We start from the raw sequence: 20,778 nt of genomic DNA, 5'->3' as shown, positions 1-20,778 counted from the left end.
GTCATTAACTCGCATCTACCCCAGTGCTTAAAAACTGCTCGACATGTAGTAATTGCTTAGCAAACACCATCATCATCATCATTATTTTTCTTCAGTTTTAAGAGCAAATTTCTATATTAAGCCAGGGAGGCCGTAAAGCTCACATACGGAGGATTTGATTTCAGGAAAATCACCTTTAACATAGACAAGGGATCTCAGTGAGAAACAGCTTGGCCTAGCGGAAAGAGCCAGGGCCTGGGAGTCGGAGGTCCGGGGTTCTAATCCCCGCTCTGCCACTTTTCTGCTGGGTGTCTTGGGTAAGTTACTTATCTGTTCTCTCAATTACCTCATCTGTAAAATGAGGATGAAAATATCTGTTCTTCCTCCTACTGAGACTGTAAGCCCTACTGTAGGACCTAATTATCTTGTACCTACCCCAAAGCTTCGTACAGCGCTAGGCACATAGTGTTGAACAAATACCACTTTTTAGTTATTATTGTTAATGTTGTTATTAGCGCAAAGTAGGACAGTGCTAAGAGTTTGGGGCCCAGAGATTTTAGGCTCTGTTGGTAACTGACCAACCAGGCTCCTGATAACTTTACCCTAGGAGCTATTTTACCGACTCTGGCTTAAGACTTAAAATCAATCGTATTTATTGAGTGCTTTCTGTCTGCAGAGCACGGTACTAAGCACTTGAGAGAGTACAATCTAAAAGATTTTGTAGAAACGTTTCCTCCCCAAGAGTTTACAGTGTAGAGGAGATCTGGATACTTCTAAGTATCGTCATGCTCTTTTTGGGTCGCTTGTGCGAAAAAGAATCTGCATATCCAGAAGTGTTGCTTCTCTACAGTAAGAACCGTTTTTTATAATCCATGTAAAATTTTTCATTTGGAAAACCAAGATTAGCAATACAGATGTGTGTTTCAATTTTGACAAAATGCACATCCACATCAGGAGTCTAATACATTAAATTTAGATAATGTATCAAAAACAGGTAAGCCAAGAGAAACACTCTCTGGCAATGTGTAGGCAGTTATCTGATCCAGTGAATTTATTAATTAGGAAACCAGTCATTTAGGATATAAGATTATAAGCCCTGGAGCTGTTCAACACAGAACTCTGTTCATTTTTAATAATGTAACAAGCAAGGAAAGAATTATTGATTAAGAGCAAAATGAGAGATGGATACGTGCCTTTTGAAACCTGGGGGCGGTGAGGGGGTGCTTAATAAAGTACTATTTGACAACGACTTGACTTACCCCCATGAAGAGACACCACTATATCTAATGATGTGCCAGGCTCACAGCTACTGTTGCTTGGTTTAACTCTATATTTATCTGGAGCCGTTGTTCTCACCTGAAAATAGGAAGCAATCCATTTGTTTCCCAAATCCAATAGTCTATTTAGCGTAAGATTGATACATTATTTAAAAATGCAGAACTCAAAAGATGGCATGGTGGATACAGCATGGGCCTGGGAGACAGAAGGTCATGGGTTCTAGTTCCAGTCTGCCACTCTCTGCTATGTGACCCTGGGCAAGTCATTTTACTTCTCTGGGCCTCAGTTCCCTCATCTGTAAAATGGGGATTGAGACTGTGAGCCCCATGTGGGACAGGGACTTTGTCCAACCCATTTGCTTATACCCCCTCCCAGCACTTAGTACAGTGCCTGGCACATAGTAAGCACGTAACAAACACCAGAATTATTATTATTTCCCAAAAAGACTAAACGTCTGTTTTGTAATTTTCAAAATAAAGACTATCTTGGAAGCTGGTTTAAGCAGTCGGATAGCAGGAGGAACCTTAATTTTCAGGATATACCCTCTAACCACCCACATTCTTCTTGATATCTGTAGCTTTTCCCTCGTGACTATTTCTGAACTGCTCATCCACGAATTCATTCAGGCCCTCAGAGCTTCAGGTAAATACCATCTGTGAAATACCTCCTAGAGTAATACTTTCTGTAATGCTATCAAGTCACTGTTTGAAGAACTCCTTCCTTTTGTTTCTTTTGAACCTACCCCCCTCAGATTGTCTAATCTTGGTGTTGTGGAATTTGAAAAATTCCATATCTGTCTAATACTAGTAATAATTGTGGTAGTAAGTGCTTGCTATGTGCCAAGTACTGTTCTAAGTGGTGGGATAGACACGGTTAAAGTTGCCCCACGTGGGGCCCACACTTTTAACCCCCATTTTCCACAGGCAGAGAGTAGTGAAGTGACCTACCCAAGGTCACCCAGCAGACAAGTGGTGGGGCTGGGATTGGAACCCACACCCTCTGACTCCCAGGCCCGGGCTCTTTCTGCTAAACCTAATCCCCTTCCGTGATTTTGGGGGAGTTCCTTGATATTAAACTGCTCTGCTGTCTAACTAATCCACCTCCAAAGTACGACTGACTGAGAAGCTAAGACTCCATGCTGCTCACTAGGTCGGTGCTTGGTCGCTTGGTACCACATTTATTTAAGATCAAAAACAGAACCGACCGTTATGACGTGAGGACTTGGAGGTCAATGGCTCGTTTAGTACAGTGCCTGGCATGTCCTAAGTGCTTAACAAATACCATCATTATTATTATCAGGACACTGACATATATATACCTGCCAGCGTCCTTTGATAAGCATTTACTCTCCCCCCTCTTCAAAGCCTTACCAAAGGCCCATCTCCTCCAAGAGGCCTTCCCAGACAAAGGCCCACTTTTCCTCATCTGACACTCCCTTCTGTGTCATCCGGACTCGCTCCCTTTGCTCTCCCTCCCGACCCTGTCCCAGAGCACTTACGTCTAGATCTGTCCTTTCATTTATATTGCTGTCTTCCTCCTTCCCCAAGACTGTGAGCTCCTGGTGGGCAGGGACTGTCACTCTTTAATGCTGTATTGTACTTTCCCAAGCTCTCAGTACAGTGCTCTGCACACAGTAAGCGCTTAATCAAGATGACTGAATGAATAGATATGAATAGATATATGTGTAGGTATATGTAGATATATGTATCCTAAGTTTGCTAGGTTTCTATAAATTCATTTTAATTTCTATTCCCTTATGACACTAATTTCCTTTTAGTAGAGCTCTAAAATGAAAATCTGGTGTCAAATCATGATTTTCTCCAGAATTGACCTTAATGTTTGTTTTTTCAGTCAGCCAAATGTTTGAAGCATATTAAAATGGATATATTTACCTTAAATGCCACTGTATTTTTAGCTACATTTGTGAGCATTATTAAGCATTTTCTCTCTCCGATTTCTTTAGATCCAAAATACAATTCTTCAGCGGGGCTATATGGAAACAATGAGAGTTCATGAAATGTGCCCTTGGGCAATCTTTGCTTTGCACTTCCCTATCAGTCACAGAAAAGTTGAAGAGAATATTTAACAATGGGACTTCCAAGGTCTTGTGCCAGGACTGAATCACAGTGAGAGATGACAGATCATTTTTTGAAGGTTAAACCTTACAATTACAAAGAAACAATTCCAGCACTGGGGCCTGAATGTGTTCATTACAATGGAAACCTTAGGACCAAATGCCATTTTGCAGAAACTGAACCCACTGAGGTAGGTAGAACATTTAGAAGAGGCCTGAGTAGATTAAAGAACTAAATTTAAAGTGAAAAGTCCTCTTCATACATAAGGTGGGTGGTAAAGGAGAAGATACTTTGCACAGTGAAAAAGCCTGAACTCCCCAAAGTGAGTTGGGTTTGAAATTGTAAACTAGGAACAGAGTTGACTTGAAAGCGTCATTATAGGTGGGCCGTCATTTACTTGGACCTTTCCTCCTGTGCTTACTCTTCTTCATTTGATAGTTCAACTCCACGAACTATACTGCACTGAAAGGCATTTGGAGATGAAAGGCTTTTGTTGATACAAAGTAAGCTGAATTGCCATTGCTAGAATGCATGGGCCTGAGTTTCTCTTCAGATTAGGGATTTCTGGAATCCAGGAAGGTCTCAAATCATAAAAAAAGATCTTCCAAAGAAGGGAAAACTGATTTAGATGACTCAACCCTTAATTTAGTACTAATTTATTTTCAAACTCTAGTTTAAAGTACATTTTTAGCCTAATTCACAGACTCGCATAAATGATCAAGAAATGTTATGACTGGAATGGTTACTCAAATCAGTGTTACCTGATGTGCAGTAAAAGCCCTTTAAATACACTTAATGGTTTCTTCACAGATTTTGTCTTTGACTCTCCTTTGTCACATTCCTCAGGTTTGGAAATTGATTCTTCTGGTTTGGAAATTGGTTCTTCTGGTTTGGAAACTGTGTCTGCTGAGCTTATCTTTTCAACAGCAAGGAAAGTTATAAAAGAAGAAAAATGGTAATACGTGAGTCACACTTTGACAGCCGAAAAGGTTTTCCTCACAGAAAAATGATAACAAAGATAGTCTTCCATTCGATTACAGATGGAGGACTAGTCACCATAGACTTGTGTGAAATCTGTTAATATCCTTCGAGGCCCTCATTAAGCTTCCATCACAGCAGTGATGTTTCTTCCTTCCCTGATCTCCAAGAATAGTGGAATTCACTAGTACTGACCCCAAACACAGTTAAACTATGCTCTGGGGATGCAGACTGGACGTCAGCATAACAGTACGAATTAACCCATGTTCTGAGTGGAATTATAGTTGGAAGCCTACACAGAGTAGCAAATGCAGTTGTCATGAATCAAAATTTCCTCCTGAGAGAATGAACCTTGCAGGAAGCAGGAATGAAATTCTATTTTAAAGCCACTCATTCATTAATTAATACTTGAAAAATAATTTTTAGTTCAATACAAAGCCACAGACCTTTGGCTTTTGACAAATACCTTTTTGGGGCCAGGGAGCTGTTCTTCATTTGAGTTTGGTTCTCCCATTTCTTTACCATCTGTGTCTATATCCTCTTTACTTTCGGTTTCATCCTCACTGGTAATCGGCCCATTTTCACACAGTGGAGTCTGAAAGTCATCATCTACCAGTGGAGGATAACTATACTTGAAAGGATCCTAAAATAGAAGAAATATATAATTACTGTCCAACTAATCAAAGGAGCACAGTCACCGCAATAAATTAGACAAAGTGCCTTGTACAATGAGTTTAAAAGTCCTTTTAAACAACGACTTGCTCCACCTAAGCTTAAGCATCAAATTATGATCCCCTATACTTCCTCCTATACTTATAAAACTTCAGGTACAAGGGACTAATAGGCAAAGAGGGGTTGGTGACAATCACAGCACCCAATGGCGCCCTTGTTAGTATAATAAGAGAAATCACAAACTACACAATTGTGATCTGAGGTGAAGTTTTAAATGCTCACTCAACTGATCTCAGGATCCCCACACCTCAATTTAGGAGAAATGCATCCCCCACGAATAGCCAATATATTATGAACTGGGCAAGTCATTTAGTTTCTCTGTGCTTCAGTTTCCTCCTCTGTAAAATGGAGATCACAGACCTGCATTTCTTCCCGCTTCAACTGGGCACCCCAACCAACCTGATTTTCCTGTAACTCTCCAGTGACTCAGAGTGTTTAGCACAAAATAAGCTCTTAATAAATACTATCATTATTATGAACTACTACTCTGTGGGATACTTACAGTTCCACCCATATGTGAGGGCAGGTATTCCATACTGACATACTCTTGCACTTCATTCTTACTTGTGAACTTCAACATGTTTATTGCATCTGGGCCAAGCCAACCTTTTATAATTTTAAAAGCAGCTAAAAAGAAAACAGCAATTTCATTTAACTGCCTTCATGTTCTCATCTTTACGTACTCTATGTCCCACGAACTGGTCAATCCTTAAGGACCCTAAGCTTTGTATTAACTGCTTTAGAATGAAGCCATTGCTGATTTCACTACGTGGCTGGGCTCATATATTAGGAGAGGGGAAATAAAGACTTAGTACCCTGCCTTGTGCTTACAGCTGTTCCTGGCACACAGTAAGCACTTAAATCCCATTAAATAATAATAATTAAAAAAAAGAAAACAGTGGCTTGATGGACATTTCAAATACAAACATTTCCACCCCAACATCCCATAAAAGTTGTATGACCTCTTAAGGCAATCTTGCATTATGACGGCAAATTGATCCACAAAAGTTAGAAAATACCAAACCAAGCTTTTTCATTAAATATTCTGGATAGCCTGTGACAGGGGTTTTGACCCTGGACTATCTACTGCATGTAAAAATACTTGGACCATCCTCTAGCTGGTTTAAAAAATGAAATTCTGTCAAAGACTGAATGTATTTTCATGCAGTTAAAACAACTCACCATTCATAATCCATGGCATATCAAAGACCACTATTTTAGCTGAAAAGATAAAAAGAACACATTGAATGAGGCTTAGCGTTCTCTGTCATTTTTGCCAGACATGAAAAGCACAGGTCACTCGGGGGCTACTACGAACTGGGCTTGAACAACTGTGCGGTCAAGTGCATAAGGCATACCCTTCCCGCTACCCCATGTAATCCCTCAGAATGTGTCAAGAGGATCCTTTCTCAGGAATAATGGAACATAAAGAATGATATCCTTCCATATGTCATCTCCCAGTTAGTCCAGTCTTCAACTGTTCATGTTGAGCAATGGTGTGCAGCCCCCAGGGTCAGCAAGGCCCAGCTCCACTGCCGTGGGTTTTTTGTTGGCTTGCAGTGTCCCAGCCTTAGAGGCTTCTCTCTTTTGGGGGCAAATATTATCATGGTTTCCACAATTCACTCTGTGAATAATGTAACAACTTCTCAAATTAATTCTGGACGGTCATTCTGGATTTGCTCTAGAACAAACCTGGCACTGACATTTGTCGAACAGAAATCATTCTGGAATTTGTACATATTTTGCCTATCTTGAATCTCTTTGTGTCCTATTTCCATCTTTAAGTACCATCCCTATATTCTGTTTCATCCTCAGGGCTTTCAACTCTTGCATTTCAACTACTACTCTCAATTTTTTTTTTTTTAACCCTCATTCCCTTTTTTCCACCTTGATCCTTTTAAGCTTCTTATTTTCACCACTTTCTTCCTCCTGCTATCATGCATGCTCTCCTCATTATCTTGTGAGTCTCCTCCCTCACTGCTTGTTTCTTGCTGCTATTTTCGCTTTTGCTTTATTAACTAATGAAGTTATAGGAAAAAAATACAACAAAATCATTTTTTATGCAGTTAACAGTCTACCAACTCTGTTATACTGTATTCACCCAAGCAAATTCACCCAGATCCATGTCTTCCCCTTCATTATGTCCCTCTGTGGACTCACGATGGCCCTTTCTCTTCCCTGGGACACATTCAGATTTACAGAATGTGTGTGACTTTAACCTTCAAGAAAAACATTGTAATACTAGAGCACCTATAAATGTGTGTGTGTGTTTGTGTGTCGGGGAGAGGGGAACAACCCAACATTTTCACCAATAGATGTTCCTAACTATATTTAATATAAAATAAGTTACTTACTGAGGTATTTAGGATAATAAATCTTAAAGCAGTTGATGACAAACCGAACGATGTCCATGTCCTAAAATAAAGGTTGATGTTTAATCACCTTGATTTAGGATTATTTAAAGGTGCTAAACATTTCATGTAGAAATATTTGAATAACTAAATGAGGAAAAAAATATACCATTACAAACTCAAGTGAAGATTATGCACGTGAATCTGGATATGACTAGTAAACAGAACACAGGAATAAACGTGTATGGAAACAAAGATTAGTGACAGCAAAATTAATCTCAGAGGCGGAGCTGAGAGACGACAGATGCCTAAGAGGGTGCAACCAGTTGTCATTTTTACAACCTCAGTCTAGTCATGTGCTGTCGGTCCCAGCCAGGGAGCACTGCTCAATTTGGTTCACCACCCCAATCAATCAATGGTCCTAGTGAGCACTTTGATCGCAAAGCACCCAATCAAGTGCTTGAGAGAGTACCACAGACACAAGATACGCATTCCCTGTCCTTGAGTTTTCAATTTAATGGGGAGGTTGGAGGGGAGAATCAGACCAAAAAAACCCCAAACCAAAAAAAAAAACTATGTAAATAGTGGGAGCTGGCAAAAACATAATGATGTAATAAGTAGGACACCCGATGGTGAGTTTCCAGAAGATAACCAACCATCTGTGAGTTAATATGCAGAACACGAGACCAGCCCAAGCTGGTGCAGGGTTACAAGGCCACATAGGCCCGGGGATTACTTTAGAGTACACCCCCAAAATAGTTGTGGGCTGGGAAGGGGTGGCTGGCTTGCTACTATTGAGGTCAATGCCCAACCATCTTAAGGAGACACAAGCTTGGCCTACAAACACTCAGTGCAGCTACTTTAAAAATACTTCAAAGATTAGAATATTTCCTAAAACAAAACAGTACAAAGACTTGCAGAGGGCTACATTAGAAAGCAAAGGGAAAACAAACAAAAAACAGTTAGGGAGAAAAGGACACAGACATAAAGCCTCTGGGAAATCGAAGCAGTTCTGCTAGCAAAAGTATATAAGCCTAAATTATGACTTGAATATCCTACAAATGCCTACACTGTGGCCTAATAGAAAGAGCAGAGGCCTGGGAGTCAGAGCACTTGAGTTTTAATCCTGGGTTTGCCACTTGACTGCTGTGTGATCTCAGCCAAGTCACTTATCTTCTCTGTGTCTCGATTTCCTCATCTGTAAAATGGGGATTCCATAGCTGTTCTCCCGGCGACTTGGACTGTGAGCCCCATGTGTCTGCCCTGATTATGTTGTATCTGCCACAGCAGTTAGTACTGTATTTTTCACCTAAGTACTTCAACACCATAATTATCACCAAACTCTTCCACTTTGTAGCGGACATCAATCCAGGTACTTATTCTGTACCACCTTGTATCTGACCTCCCTGCCTCCTTTCTCTCCCCACTCCAGTCCATACTTCACTCTGCTGCCCAGATCATTTTCTATGAAAACGTTCAGGGCGTGTTTCCCCACTCGGCAGTTGCCCATCCACCTCCACGAACAAGAACAATTCACCACTGGCTTCAAAGCACTCCATCAACTCATCCTGTTACTCTTCTACTCCAACCCAGCCCCCACACTCTGCTCCTCTAATGCCACCTACTCGCTGTACCTCCGTCTCGTCTATCTTGCTGCTGAACTCTCACCCACGTCCTGCCCCTGGCCTGCAATGCCCTCCTTTCTCATATCCGACAGACAAATACTCTCCCCACCTTTCAATCCTTGTTGCAATCACATCACACTGAGAAGCAGCGTGGCCCAGTGGCAAGAGCCCGGGCTTGGGAATCAGAGGATGTGGATTCTAATCTTGGCTCCACCACTTGTCTACAGTGTCACCTTGGTCAAGCCACTTCACTTCTCTGTGCCTCAGTTACCTCATCTGTAAAATGGGGATTAAGACTGTCCCATGGCTTCACTCTGCATCCTATTTTATAGTTGAGGGAAATGAGGCACAGAGAAATGAAGTGACTTACCCAAGGCCACTCAGAGTGGAGTGGAGGATCTGGGATTAGAACCCATGACATTCTGACTCTCAGGCCCATGCTCTAACCGCTACTCCTTATGCTTCTTTCTGTTTTCCCTCCTATTTAGACTATGAACTACGTGTGGGACCGGATTATCTTGGATCTACCACAGAGATGAGGATTTTACAAAATTCCACTGGAGTGGGGGAAAGAGAAGCTGATCTTCTTCCTTAACTCCTTCAGCTTTTTGACCTGATCCTCGGCCTGGCTCATCCCACGCATCTGACAAGACCTGAGTAAGTATAGAAGAGAACCACAGAATGAAAGTCCCTTGAGAGAGAGAGGGTCTCTGTCTAATTCTAACCTGTTTACTGTGAACCAGCTAAGCATATGTCCCACTGACAAAGGGATACCCTAATAAATTCCCTCCTACTTAGACTGTGAGTCCCACATGGGACACGGATTGGGTCCAACCCAATTATCTTGCATCTACTCCCGAGCTTAGTTCGATGCCTGGCACATAATAACTGCTTAACAAATACCATTAAAAAAAAAAAGTCCACTGAAAAGCACTTCTTTCGGCAAGACTGGGGTTGGGTGGGGGAAAGACTCCTCCAAAAAGAGGTAGAGAATGGGACCCCTGCTCTCAAGGACGTTATAATCAAGGGGAAATACAAGTAAACATAAAAGGATCATTTGAGAGGGGATCAGCTCATTTATACCATGTGGTTCTCCAGAGTCTCCTCTGGAATTTAAGACCTAATGTGCCGAACTTACTACCGGGGAGAATTTGCCTTAATGAGATTAATGAGTTGAATATTAAAATGAGCGTTTTCACCTTTAAAACCTTATTTAACACATGAGAAAAGGGAAAATATTAAGACACTTTCTGTGAAAGCAATTTTGGATCTAAAAGGGATTACCCATTTAAGAAGCAGCACACTGATGGGTAGGGATTGTCTCTATCTGTTGCCAAATTGTACTTTCCAAGCGCTTAGTACAGTGCTCTGCACACAGTAAGCGCTCAATAAATACGATTGAATGAATGAATGCCCCATTGTCCTGGAAAAGGATTTCAAGAGCCTAGAGCCTCTTACTTAATAAGGTGTGTGCAATAACTAGGAGCAAAGTAAAAACCTTCTGGAATAAATATGTTGCATTCAGAGTCCTTATTATACCTGCCATTCCAGAAGTCCCAGGGACAGACACCTGCAAATTTCCAGCACCTGCAAATTTCCAGCTTGTAACTACTACACAGGGAGCCTACAACTGAAATGTCAAAGCATAATTAAAAGGAAAAGAATGGCCCCTTACCTCACCCTCAAAGGCAGTTTAGCCAAAAAAAAAAAAAATGCCCAAAGTAACATGTTCTTTTAACGTTAATTATGGTATTTGTTAAGCATTTACTATGTGTCATACACTGTTCTAAGCACTGGGGTATCTACAAGTTAATCAGGTTGGACACAGTCCCTCTCCCACATGGTTCACTATCTAGGTAGGAGAGGGAGGAAAGGTATTTAATCCCCATTTTTCAGTTGAGGAAACAGGCTCAGAGAAGTGAAGTGACTTGCCCAGGGTCACACAACTGGCTCAGCTAGGATTAGAACCTAGGTCCTCGGACTCCCAGGCCCATGCTCTTTCCATTAGATCATGCTGCTTTTCATACATCGTTAAAATCCCTCATGTCAGAAGAAATGAGAACTCTTTTTATATTAAGAGTGTTTTATTGGATTACTCTGGTATAATTCCACAGAAACCCTACAAATCATATATAGAATGAAAATCAAAATGGGAATTGCCTTGAAATGCTTACTATGTTACTTAGTCCGGTTTCTGCCATGTCGAACATCACTGTTAGGGGCTTTCCGGGCTCCCTTCTGGCGTACCGCTCTAACCAGAAGGCTATAAGCTTCTTTTTGTCCAGAAGTGTTTTATTATCTTTTGTGTGGAATTTCACCCGGAACCAGACTGTGACAAAAACAAAAGAAGAAAACGCTTTAGAAACTGAACAGTGAATAGCTGCCTTCATGTTATGTAGCCCAAGTCATGTGTCTCAACTGTTTTTCCACGTTTCCTCTTTCTTCATTCTAATTGTGAAATGAGGAATCACCTTCTAATGCAAAAGAACAGCAAGAAATGTGAAAAGGGACATTTTCCCCAGGAAAATGAGTGATAACAAAAATGATCCACTACAATTAAGTCATCGACTTAGATTTACTGAAATGAACATTTTGGCCAAGTACAATAAATGTATTTACTTCAGTAAAGTGTTCTAAACAGTGTTTATCTCTGACACAAATTCAATCCTTAGTCTAACCAAAGAACTAAAAACTAAAGAACCTGTTCTCTTACATTCACAAAATTAATCCCTTAAAACCAGAAGATTGAAACTGTCAAGGATCTTCTTTTCTGGGGAAATGAGTATTTGAAGTCAATGGCATGTCTCTAGTCACTAACTAGAACTATTTTAAATTCTTCCTGTCAGAAATCTGAATTGAGCCCTAAAATCCCTTACTTGGGTTGTTTTTACTAAGGATTTTATTGAAAACAAGAGCCAACCAGCTGTAGACAGGCTGCGTCTGAACCAATAATCTAGGCTAAGTAGTGCTGGATTGGGCCAATCTTTTCCCCTTTCATGAACCAACTCTAGGGCTATTTGTTGGTGGCCATTCCTTCTAAATAATAAAGTCACTTAAGGCATCATTGATCTACTAGAGCTGTCCCCTGTACTAGAATTTAAAGACAGGGAGGCCAAGAATTTTCTGCATTGAAGGCCAAACCTTGGTCAATTACAATGCTCAGATGAAAAGACGTCCTTCCTCGGCTCGGAATCGGGCCAAGACTAACTGGAGGGTGGGAGGGGAGAACCGGGTGGGATGAGAGAAAAGAGGGAAAGAGAGCGAGCGAGCAGGTGCATGCTCAAGCACACGCTTTCACCCGGGGGGGTAAAAGGAGAAGTTGTTTGCTCTTCTTGCTGCTGCTCCGGCAGCATAAAAAGGTGTGGAGTGAAGGGAAAGAGGTGACGATACAGAAGAAAACGTCTGAGGTGCTAAGATTCCCAACTGCCAGCAGTATTCAGTCAAAAAGATTCTGTGGCCATACCCCGGAGCCCTGGGCCTAATTTCCATGTCTTGCCTAAATTACAAAGAAAGGGAATAATATCCTGCTTAATTAAATTCCCTTGGCAAGGTTATAATGAGATGCTTTGTTTTCCTCTGCTGCCTATTCTAATAGCATTGTGCAACTGAGTGGTTCAGCTCCTGAACAACAGCCCCATACTGGGGGTGGCAGAAATAGCAATAGCTTAAGCTAACCATGGCAGGGAGGCCCTTTCATTTCCTTAGCATCTGGGGAAGTTATGTTGCGCCATGTTTTAAGATTATTCTTCCTCATACTACCCCCTCACTCACTTTCTAACTCTCTTTTTCTTAAGAGGTTCAGCTTTTCCAGAGGTATTCTAAGCACATATGGGATCAACAAAAGTTATCTAACTGATATCCAAACCCCCGCCCCCCACCCCCAAAATTAAGGTTACCATTTTACTTACACAATTTGTTACCCTCCTTGTCATAGCCATGGAGATAAACGGCACCAGTTTCAAACACCCACTTGGGAAGAGTGGATTCATTCATGTCTGAAAAATTGAAATGTTATTTTTAATCAAATAAAATGTAATGGGAGAAATTTAAGGACTCATTTCATAAAAGCATTCCTAAGCAAGATTTAGTTTCAGGAAATCTTTGGAGAGGAGTGCACTAAAATCACATCGGTACAGTTTCTAAACACTCCTTGAAATGTTGCTTTATAAATTCACATTACACCAACACACTAGCCTCTCTCTGCCAATTCCCCCTATCACCTCTGTATGTATCCTGTAAGCTCCTTCAAGAGCAGGGATTGTGTCTACCAACTCTAGACTGTAGACTCCTTGAAGACAAGGATCATGTTTTTCAATTATACTGTAGGCTCTCATTAAATACTCTGCACACAGTAGAAGCACGTAATATTATTTGATTGATAGTCAACACACAAAGCACACACACTTGTTAGGAGCATGGGCCCTCTTTTAAAGTCCACCTCTTCTTTGTCCAGAGCTCTTGAAGGAAAAGAAAATTTTCATTTCAAGTAGCAAATGTTCACTCTACATCCTGGCTAGCTGATGCACCAGTTAGCTGAATTCCTTATGCATTGCTGAGCAGCAGCCTAAAATTGCAGGGAATTGTAGAGGGAAGTGTACAAGACTTTCCTATTCCTCTTGTGGAGATTTAGAGACGGAGTGAGAAACACAGAAATCAGGAAGGTTCCACTGGAATCAGTATCGGCGATGAGACACCCGCCCTCTGAGATATGGACCCATAAACAAAGGCAGAATAGAAAGAGGCATCCTACATATAATTATCCATTTTAAATATGTACTCCTTCATTCTTGTCAAATAATTTCTTTAAAAAAATCTTTAAAAAATTGCAACTTCAATAACTTGATTACCAATGGTGTAATGGCTTATATAAAAACCCTAAATAACATAACGTTTTCCAAAAACCACTCGATTCTGGTTGTTGGATTTTAGAATACATTACATTTGACCTTGAACTGAAGATACAAAACCCTTCCACTGAAGAAGGTTAAAAAAAAAAAAAAAGATTGTTTAGAAGATAACAAAAACTACCAGTAATCTGTTCTAGCTCAAGGATAATTCATCTTTTTGCTTCTACATTAAATACAATGTTTTGCTAACTTTTAATGGCTAACTGAGCTAGGGGAATACCAACAACAAAAACTTCCTCTAAAGAAATTTGCAGACCTCCCTGTGAGGGATTTCATGCCATCAAAGCTAAATTTATACATCACTGCTTATGGGTTTTTTTGCGGGGAGGGGTACAACAGATGAAGTTTCTCAGTAAAAACAAGCTTAGTTAACATGATTTTTAGCATTTTATTTTGGTAATAAAATCTCTCCTAAAATTTCTAAATGAATGTTTTTTTCCCCCCAAATCCCATGATTTGAGTTTCATACCCACAGGTAACCATCACACCTATATACAGAACCACCACCACTTGTCTACTGTGTGACCTTGGGCAAGTCCCTTAACTTCTCTGTGCCTCAGTTACCTCATCTGTAAAATGAGGATTAAGACCCAAGAGGGACATTGGCTACGTACAACTTGATTAGCTGGTATCTAACCCAGCTCTTGGCACAGTGCCTGTCACACAGTAAGAGCTTTAACAAATACCATTAACTTTTTTTTTTAAGAAAAACAAAGAACTCCCCCCTGCAAAAAAAAAAAAAAGGAAAAACCCCTAAGATCTCTGATGCATGTACAACCCTATCCTAACCCAGGGCTCACTTCCAGACCTGTCCTGTGCATGTTGGGCTGCAGGATTTAGGGCTACAGATTTAAAAATGTCAAGTCTTTTGATTGTGAGAGGCCTCTTGAATATCTGGGCGGTTAAACCCCGAGGCCCCCTACCTTTATCACCAGGCTGGTTGAACTCCGAACTTTATCTTTTGTGCTGCTGATTTATTTATATGATTTCACCTTCCTATTTTGTCTATCACCCAACCTGACGCTATCTTGTTCTTAGGTTGAGTGAACTGAAGGGCCAGGGACTGTGTAACTTCCACCTGCATAATTTTTCCCAGTTCTCTGCCTCCAGTAGGTACTTAATAAAACATTATTACTAACCATTTTCCAGAAAGAGCAATCTTTGCCAATAAAAGACTGACTGAGTAAAAAAGCAATAGAACATACACCTCGTTGCTCGACAAACTGAAGAAGTATTAGAGGATACAAGCTAGGCTAAGATGGAATCACTTTAGCATGTGGAAAAGAGCAAGTACTCTGGGAAGATTTTTGCTCCCAGGAAACTGTGTCTACTACAGAGAAAAATCTAAAGAAAATTAGTTTCCTTTTCCACTCTACAGTGGCAGATGCAATAGATAGATTCAGACAACTCTTCCTGAGGGCTGCAACCTCAAGGCAATCACATTCTAGTAGTCATGTTGTGCTTTCAAGAACTGATTGTGACTTACTGTGATCTTGAACCTTAAAAAAACAAACTCCACAACAACAAACCAAACCATATCCCAAGCACAAACATCTCAAAATAATTTTTCTCTTTGAGTATGACAATGACACTAAACTTGGTGACCATCCTTTCTCCTCTCAACCAGATAAAAGGTGAAAACCTGACACATCGCAAGACTGACCATCACTAGAGTCCACGTCTACCAGGGTCCACACACCGTCCATGATCATGGACTATTTTTCCGGAGCCTGTTGTAGCTGCACTTTGTTACTGCTGTGTACTCTAAACCACACATTTATGCATATTGTTCCTCATGATATACCACTGGTTTACCAAGGTCATATGTGATTATATTTGTTACACAAGATTTTAGTTCCTTGCACAGTCATGCAGGGTCTTTTCCACTCTCTGTTTTCTTCCAATTAATCAGATTCCTCCCACCCGCTACACTCTTCTGGCTTCAGAAGCTATGCTGCAACCTGGAATTTCCCAGGCCACCCCATTTTAAGAGGGGAGCTGTGCTAATTTTCTAGACTTTGGCTTTCCTTCTCTGTACCCCAGGCTCAGAACATCCCTTTAATTGTCAAACAGTTGCTAGTACAATGACATCTGACAATTCTTTGAGTAACTTGGGTTGCAAATCATTAGGATCTTCATATTTAATTTTACTGAGTTTAATTAAAAAGCCCATTTTAATTAAATACTTACTTAAATAATACTTTCCCAAGTACTCTTCTTTCCCACCTTGAATTTCAACCCAGATGAATTTCAAAAAATAAGACATTAACAAACAGTACATCAGTTATGTCTGAATAATTTACCATTGACCATGAATTCTTTTCTCCACTGAAAACTTTCATCAATCATTTTCAACGTATCGTCCACAACATTGTGTCTCCAAATTAAGTAACTTTCGACCCAGGAATCATCTTGTTGTAATTTTTCCACATCTCGGAGATCGTACTTCTCGGGCTTATCTAGGAACCAAAATAGACATTTAAATTTTGTAAACAACATACTGTACATAATGAACAAATCTACAGACACACTAGTGTTTACCACAAAGAGGCCCTGACTGTGGATCTTTAACTGGTTTCTGATGAAAATGTAATACAACTTTAAAGAAAGATTAGTGATATTTGTTAAGTGATATTGCAATGTGGCTTTGAAAGAGCACCGGACAGGGAGACAGGAGGTTTGGCTTCTAGTTGTGCCTCCACCACTTGCCTGCTGGGTGACCTTGCGTACATTACTTACCCTCTCTGGGCCTCCATGTCCTCATCTGTAAATTAGGGATAAAATCATTTTTCTACCTCCCTCTTAGATGGACAACCCATGCTGAACAGGAATTATGCCTGATCTATCTTGAATATCAACCCTAAAGCTTAGGAGTAATTGGCACATTTTAAAAATACCATCATTAGGGTAAATATTTTACCTTTCTAATTCTCAGTACTTTTTCTTTCCTGACCTGATGGCACTAGAAGTTCGAGCTGCCATTAAAATGCAAATTAAAAGGTGCTGAGAGAGTCAAAGTGCCTGACATCAAAAATAAAAAAAAATCCATATTGTTCTGTTTCTTCCTCGTAAACAGTTCTAACCTAACTAGGGACTTTTCAAGAAGGGCCTGACTTCTCTGTTCCTCCATGTCAATGTCTAAAGTCAACCGTGCACCACAGGACAAGCCCTTGGTTGAATGTCTTCAGACATGTCCTCATCATTCCACTGAAACCCACTCTTCTGCCTAACTTTCCCACTACGGTTTCCAAGGGAAAGGCAGACTGGCCTAGTGGAAAAAGCAAGGGGCAGGGACTCAGAAGATCCAGGTTCTAGTCCCAGCTCTGCCACTAGCCTGTTGTGTAACCTGAGGTAAGTTGCAACATATCTATGCCTCCATTTCTTCATCTGTAAAGTGGAATTTGTTGTGTCAAGCACTGTTCTAAGCACTAGGGCAGAGACAAGGTAATAAAGAGTAGACCAAATCCATGTTCCACATGAGGCTCACAGTCTCAATCCTCATTTTACAGATGAGGTAACTGAGGCACAAAGAAGTGAAATGACTTGCACAAGGTCACACAGCAGAAAAAAAAGAAGGGGTGGAGCTGGGGTTAGAACTCAGGTCCGTCTGACTCCCAGGCCTTTATTCTAGCCACTAGGCCATGCACCTTCTCAGCAGAGCAAATGGAGACAATATCCGCTCTACTTACCTCTTAGCGAACGCGAGCCTCAAAAGAGGCAAGATTGTGTCCAATCGGATTACCTTTTGAGTACCCCAGTGCATAGCACACAGTGCTTAATAAATAAAATAATTATTAATGCTACCATCTTTCCTATCCCCGAAGCTCACAACTGTCACGTCGTCTTGGAGTCCTCCACTAACTTTTAAATCTCACATTTCTCTTTTGCTAACACCTGCTGTTCCTTCGTGGACTCTTTCTTGGACCTGCCCTTCCAACCCACCCATCCCACTACCGGCTCAAGCTCTCAAATCATCCGACCACTTGGTTCTATTCACCACCTCACGAGTCTACCTGCCTCCAACCTCAAACTTCTACAATCTGTACTACAGTCTCCCCTACATGATCTTTCTAAAACCTTGTTCGGCACAGTGAGTATGACCTCAAGCCTCAAGACGCTGTCACCAAGGTCCAAGAAGCCAGTTACAACCAAAGCCTTCCCAATGCTCTAAAAGGATTTTGCTCTGCACGTAGTAGACACTCAATACTACTGATTACATATCCCTCCTCCCTCTCCAAAATATAGTTTCACAACAGCAGAGCCATCCTTTAACTCAAAGATCCATATGACTAATTATCATGTTGACCACCTCTCAGTTGTCTTTTCACAGTAATTATAACTTTAAGAAGGGTTTCTCTCTATCTGTGACTTAAAGATGGTCTCTGCTAGAGAGCAGGGGCCCAGGAGGAGGGGGAAGGAGGCAGAAAGAAAAAAACAAGTTCCTTAGACCAGCATCAGGTGGAAGTGCTTTTGTGAGCGTGATCAGTTTCAACATTTCATTCAGTCATTCTAATCCATAATTACATGGACAAACTGTAATTAATGCATTTATTACAGCAATCACATCACTCTACCTGGGCTCTTGTTCAATGAGGGATTTTATTTCATTATCATTTTAGTGGGCTGGGGAGGCACGGAGGGGCCTGAGTGGGTGAGATTCCACGGAAGTGCTGTCTTTTCTTCCTGTAAGCCAGCCCCAAAGTAGACACTCCCTGCCTTCCCTCACACCCCTTATCGGCAATCCCAGTGTTGGTGCTGATCAATTCAAGGTAGTAAGAATGGACAAAGCCCTTGTCTTATTTGAGGTTCACAATCTAAGAGGCGGGGAAAGCAACCATTTTTATCCCTATCTTCCAGATAAGGAAACTCAAGTAGAGGCAGTGCGGCTACCGGAAAGAGCACGGGTCTGGGAGTCAGAGGACCTGGGTTCAAATCTCAGCTCTGCCACTTAGCTGCGGAGTGACTTTGGGTAAGTCACTTAATTTTTCCGTGCCTCAGTTTCTTCAACTATAAAATACCTGTTCTCCTTCCCTGACTGTGAGTTCCATGTGGGAGAGGGACTGCGTCCAAGCTGATTTTCTTCTACCTACCCCAGTCCTAAATAGAGTGCTTGGCAAATAGTAAGTGCTTAACAAACATCATGATTAAGGACAAAAAAATAGAAGCACAGAAGTAGTTGCCCAAAGTCCCACAGCAGGCAAATGGAAGAGCTGGAACTAGTAGCCAGACCTCTTGATTTCCAAGTCCCATGCTCTTTCCACTAGGCCATGAGAAGGGAAATTGTTCATCTAATTTTCAGAGGAAGCACAAAGGGACAGTGAAGTAATTTACATTACAGTACGTTATAATAGCGTTGGAAGACACAATCCTTGCCCAAAGGGAGTTTACAGTCTAGAGAAGGAGGTAGACCATTAAACTAAATTACAGATCAGGTAGCTGGCAGAATATAAGGATATGTACACAAGTGCTGAGGGTGGGGTGACAATCAAGCACTACTCCTCAAAAAGCTTCCAATAAATACCTATTTCCCTTGGCATCAGAGATAATCCTGATCATGGGCTTTAAGGCTCTCCACCACCTCTTGAAATGGACCAGGCCACAGCCTTGACTATCTTCAAAACCTCTTCCTAAATGTTGGTCTGTATACTTTCAACCAGGTCAGATCATATCATCCCGACAGCCACTCTTAGCACATAAACGTACATGGGGAGACGTGGCATTTATGCACATGCTGACTTGACTTAGTTGTTTTTCCATATCCTTGCCATTACCAGTTGTAATTACTTTTGCTCCTGCTTCCACTGCTGGTAAACAGTGGCTTCCAGGCTCCTCTATTATGCTGTAACCTTCTCAAGGACAGTCTCTAGTTTGTATTACTCAGGTACCTAGAACAGTGCTTGCCATCAATCAGGTGCTGGATAAGTGCTGGTATTACTGATTTTTTTTTTAACCTCTGTACTTGCCAAATTACTTGGTACAGCCCCCTTCATACAGTTGGGGCTCAAGAAATATTATTGATCAATTGAGTCACTTCAGTTTTAAAGCTCATTTAGAAAAACATGCGGACAAAATAGCCTAGCTGCCTTTAATTTTACAAGGGAAATAACATAGCGTATTTACAAGTCTGTATCAATCAACTGTATTTACTGAGCACTTACTCTGTGCATTCTATATATTCATGAATACATATTTACTGATAGTTTTAAAAAAATATTTTAGGTCCTAAGTCAGATTAAAAACAAGTTTTAGTGAATAATATTTCCTGTTAAAACAGGGCGTGCTTCTCAAAATGCTTTAGCCATGTCTTTTTCAGATATTATCAGAGGACAAAAAAAGTCTCTCATAATCAGTCTCCTGCTGTTTTATTTTGAAATCAAACATGTACTGTTTTTCCTCTCAGTCAAATGGAAAGAAGTGCAGTTAAATGAAATGCTATACTCACAATGTCTCACTACATATCTAAGTGTACGTATTCACACTTCCAATATTCAGATATATTCTCCCTTTCATTTTTGTATATAAAACTTAAATCACATTGGCTTTTCTCACTAAGTGTTCTTCTCTTAACACTTGAAAACTTTATCTCTATTAACAAGCCAAGGACAGAAAATAATATTCTATATTGAGAACCAGTGGGGAAATTGAAGACTATACATCTTGTTTAAATTTGAAGTGCATTTCCTCAACCCAATTTTGCATCTGTCTGCAATTTAATAACTGGATAAAGAAACAGAAACTGTACCAACTTCTCACTAGCATCAACAGAAGCACACTCATTCTAAAATTCAGCCACAGGTTTATGTACATATTCGAGCCCACAGAATGCAGAGCACTTTCTTAGAAGCTTGAATTT

General features: G+C 40.7%; 1 protein-coding gene and 1 long non-coding RNA gene across 4 annotated transcripts in view; one reads left to right on the top strand and one right to left on the bottom strand.

Moving 5' to 3' along the window:
- Positions 1-20,778, bottom strand: part of MOSPD2 (motile sperm domain containing 2) — a 53,757-nt gene that overhangs the window by 18,597 nt on the left and 14,382 nt on the right. For all 3 annotated transcript variants that reach the window (XM_029079634.2, XM_007670416.3, XM_007670417.3), the window contains exons 3-12: positions 16,229-16,384; positions 12,927-13,013; positions 11,193-11,347; positions 7,397-7,457; positions 6,225-6,263; positions 5,545-5,669; positions 4,777-4,953; positions 4,094-4,248; positions 3,150-3,246; positions 1,239-1,335 (exon numbers count right to left, since the gene is read on the bottom strand). In XM_029079634.2, coding sequence (XP_028935467.1) covers positions 1,239-1,335; positions 3,150-3,246; positions 4,094-4,248; positions 4,777-4,953; positions 5,545-5,669; positions 6,225-6,263; positions 7,397-7,457; positions 11,193-11,347; positions 12,927-13,013; positions 16,229-16,384 — 1,149 coding nt within the window. The remainder of the gene's footprint in view (positions 1-1,238; positions 1,336-3,149; positions 3,247-4,093; positions 4,249-4,776; positions 4,954-5,544; positions 5,670-6,224; positions 6,264-7,396; positions 7,458-11,192; positions 11,348-12,926; positions 13,014-16,228; positions 16,385-20,778) is intronic.
- On the top strand, positions 4,200-18,818 carry LOC114816913. The gene is made up of 4 exons (XR_003764719.1): positions 4,200-4,287; positions 9,507-9,675; positions 17,889-18,015; positions 18,783-18,818. It is a non-coding gene; the product is annotated as an uncharacterized LOC114816913 (long non-coding RNA).

Source organism: Ornithorhynchus anatinus, chromosome 15 (genome assembly GCF_004115215.2).
Source record: "Ornithorhynchus anatinus isolate Pmale09 chromosome 15, mOrnAna1.pri.v4, whole genome shotgun sequence".
In the NCBI taxonomy this organism is placed as follows: domain Eukaryota; kingdom Metazoa; phylum Chordata; class Mammalia; order Monotremata; family Ornithorhynchidae; genus Ornithorhynchus; species Ornithorhynchus anatinus.
The sequence above is the reverse complement of the archived record's forward strand: the minus strand, read 5'-3'. Positions and strand labels throughout refer to the sequence as shown.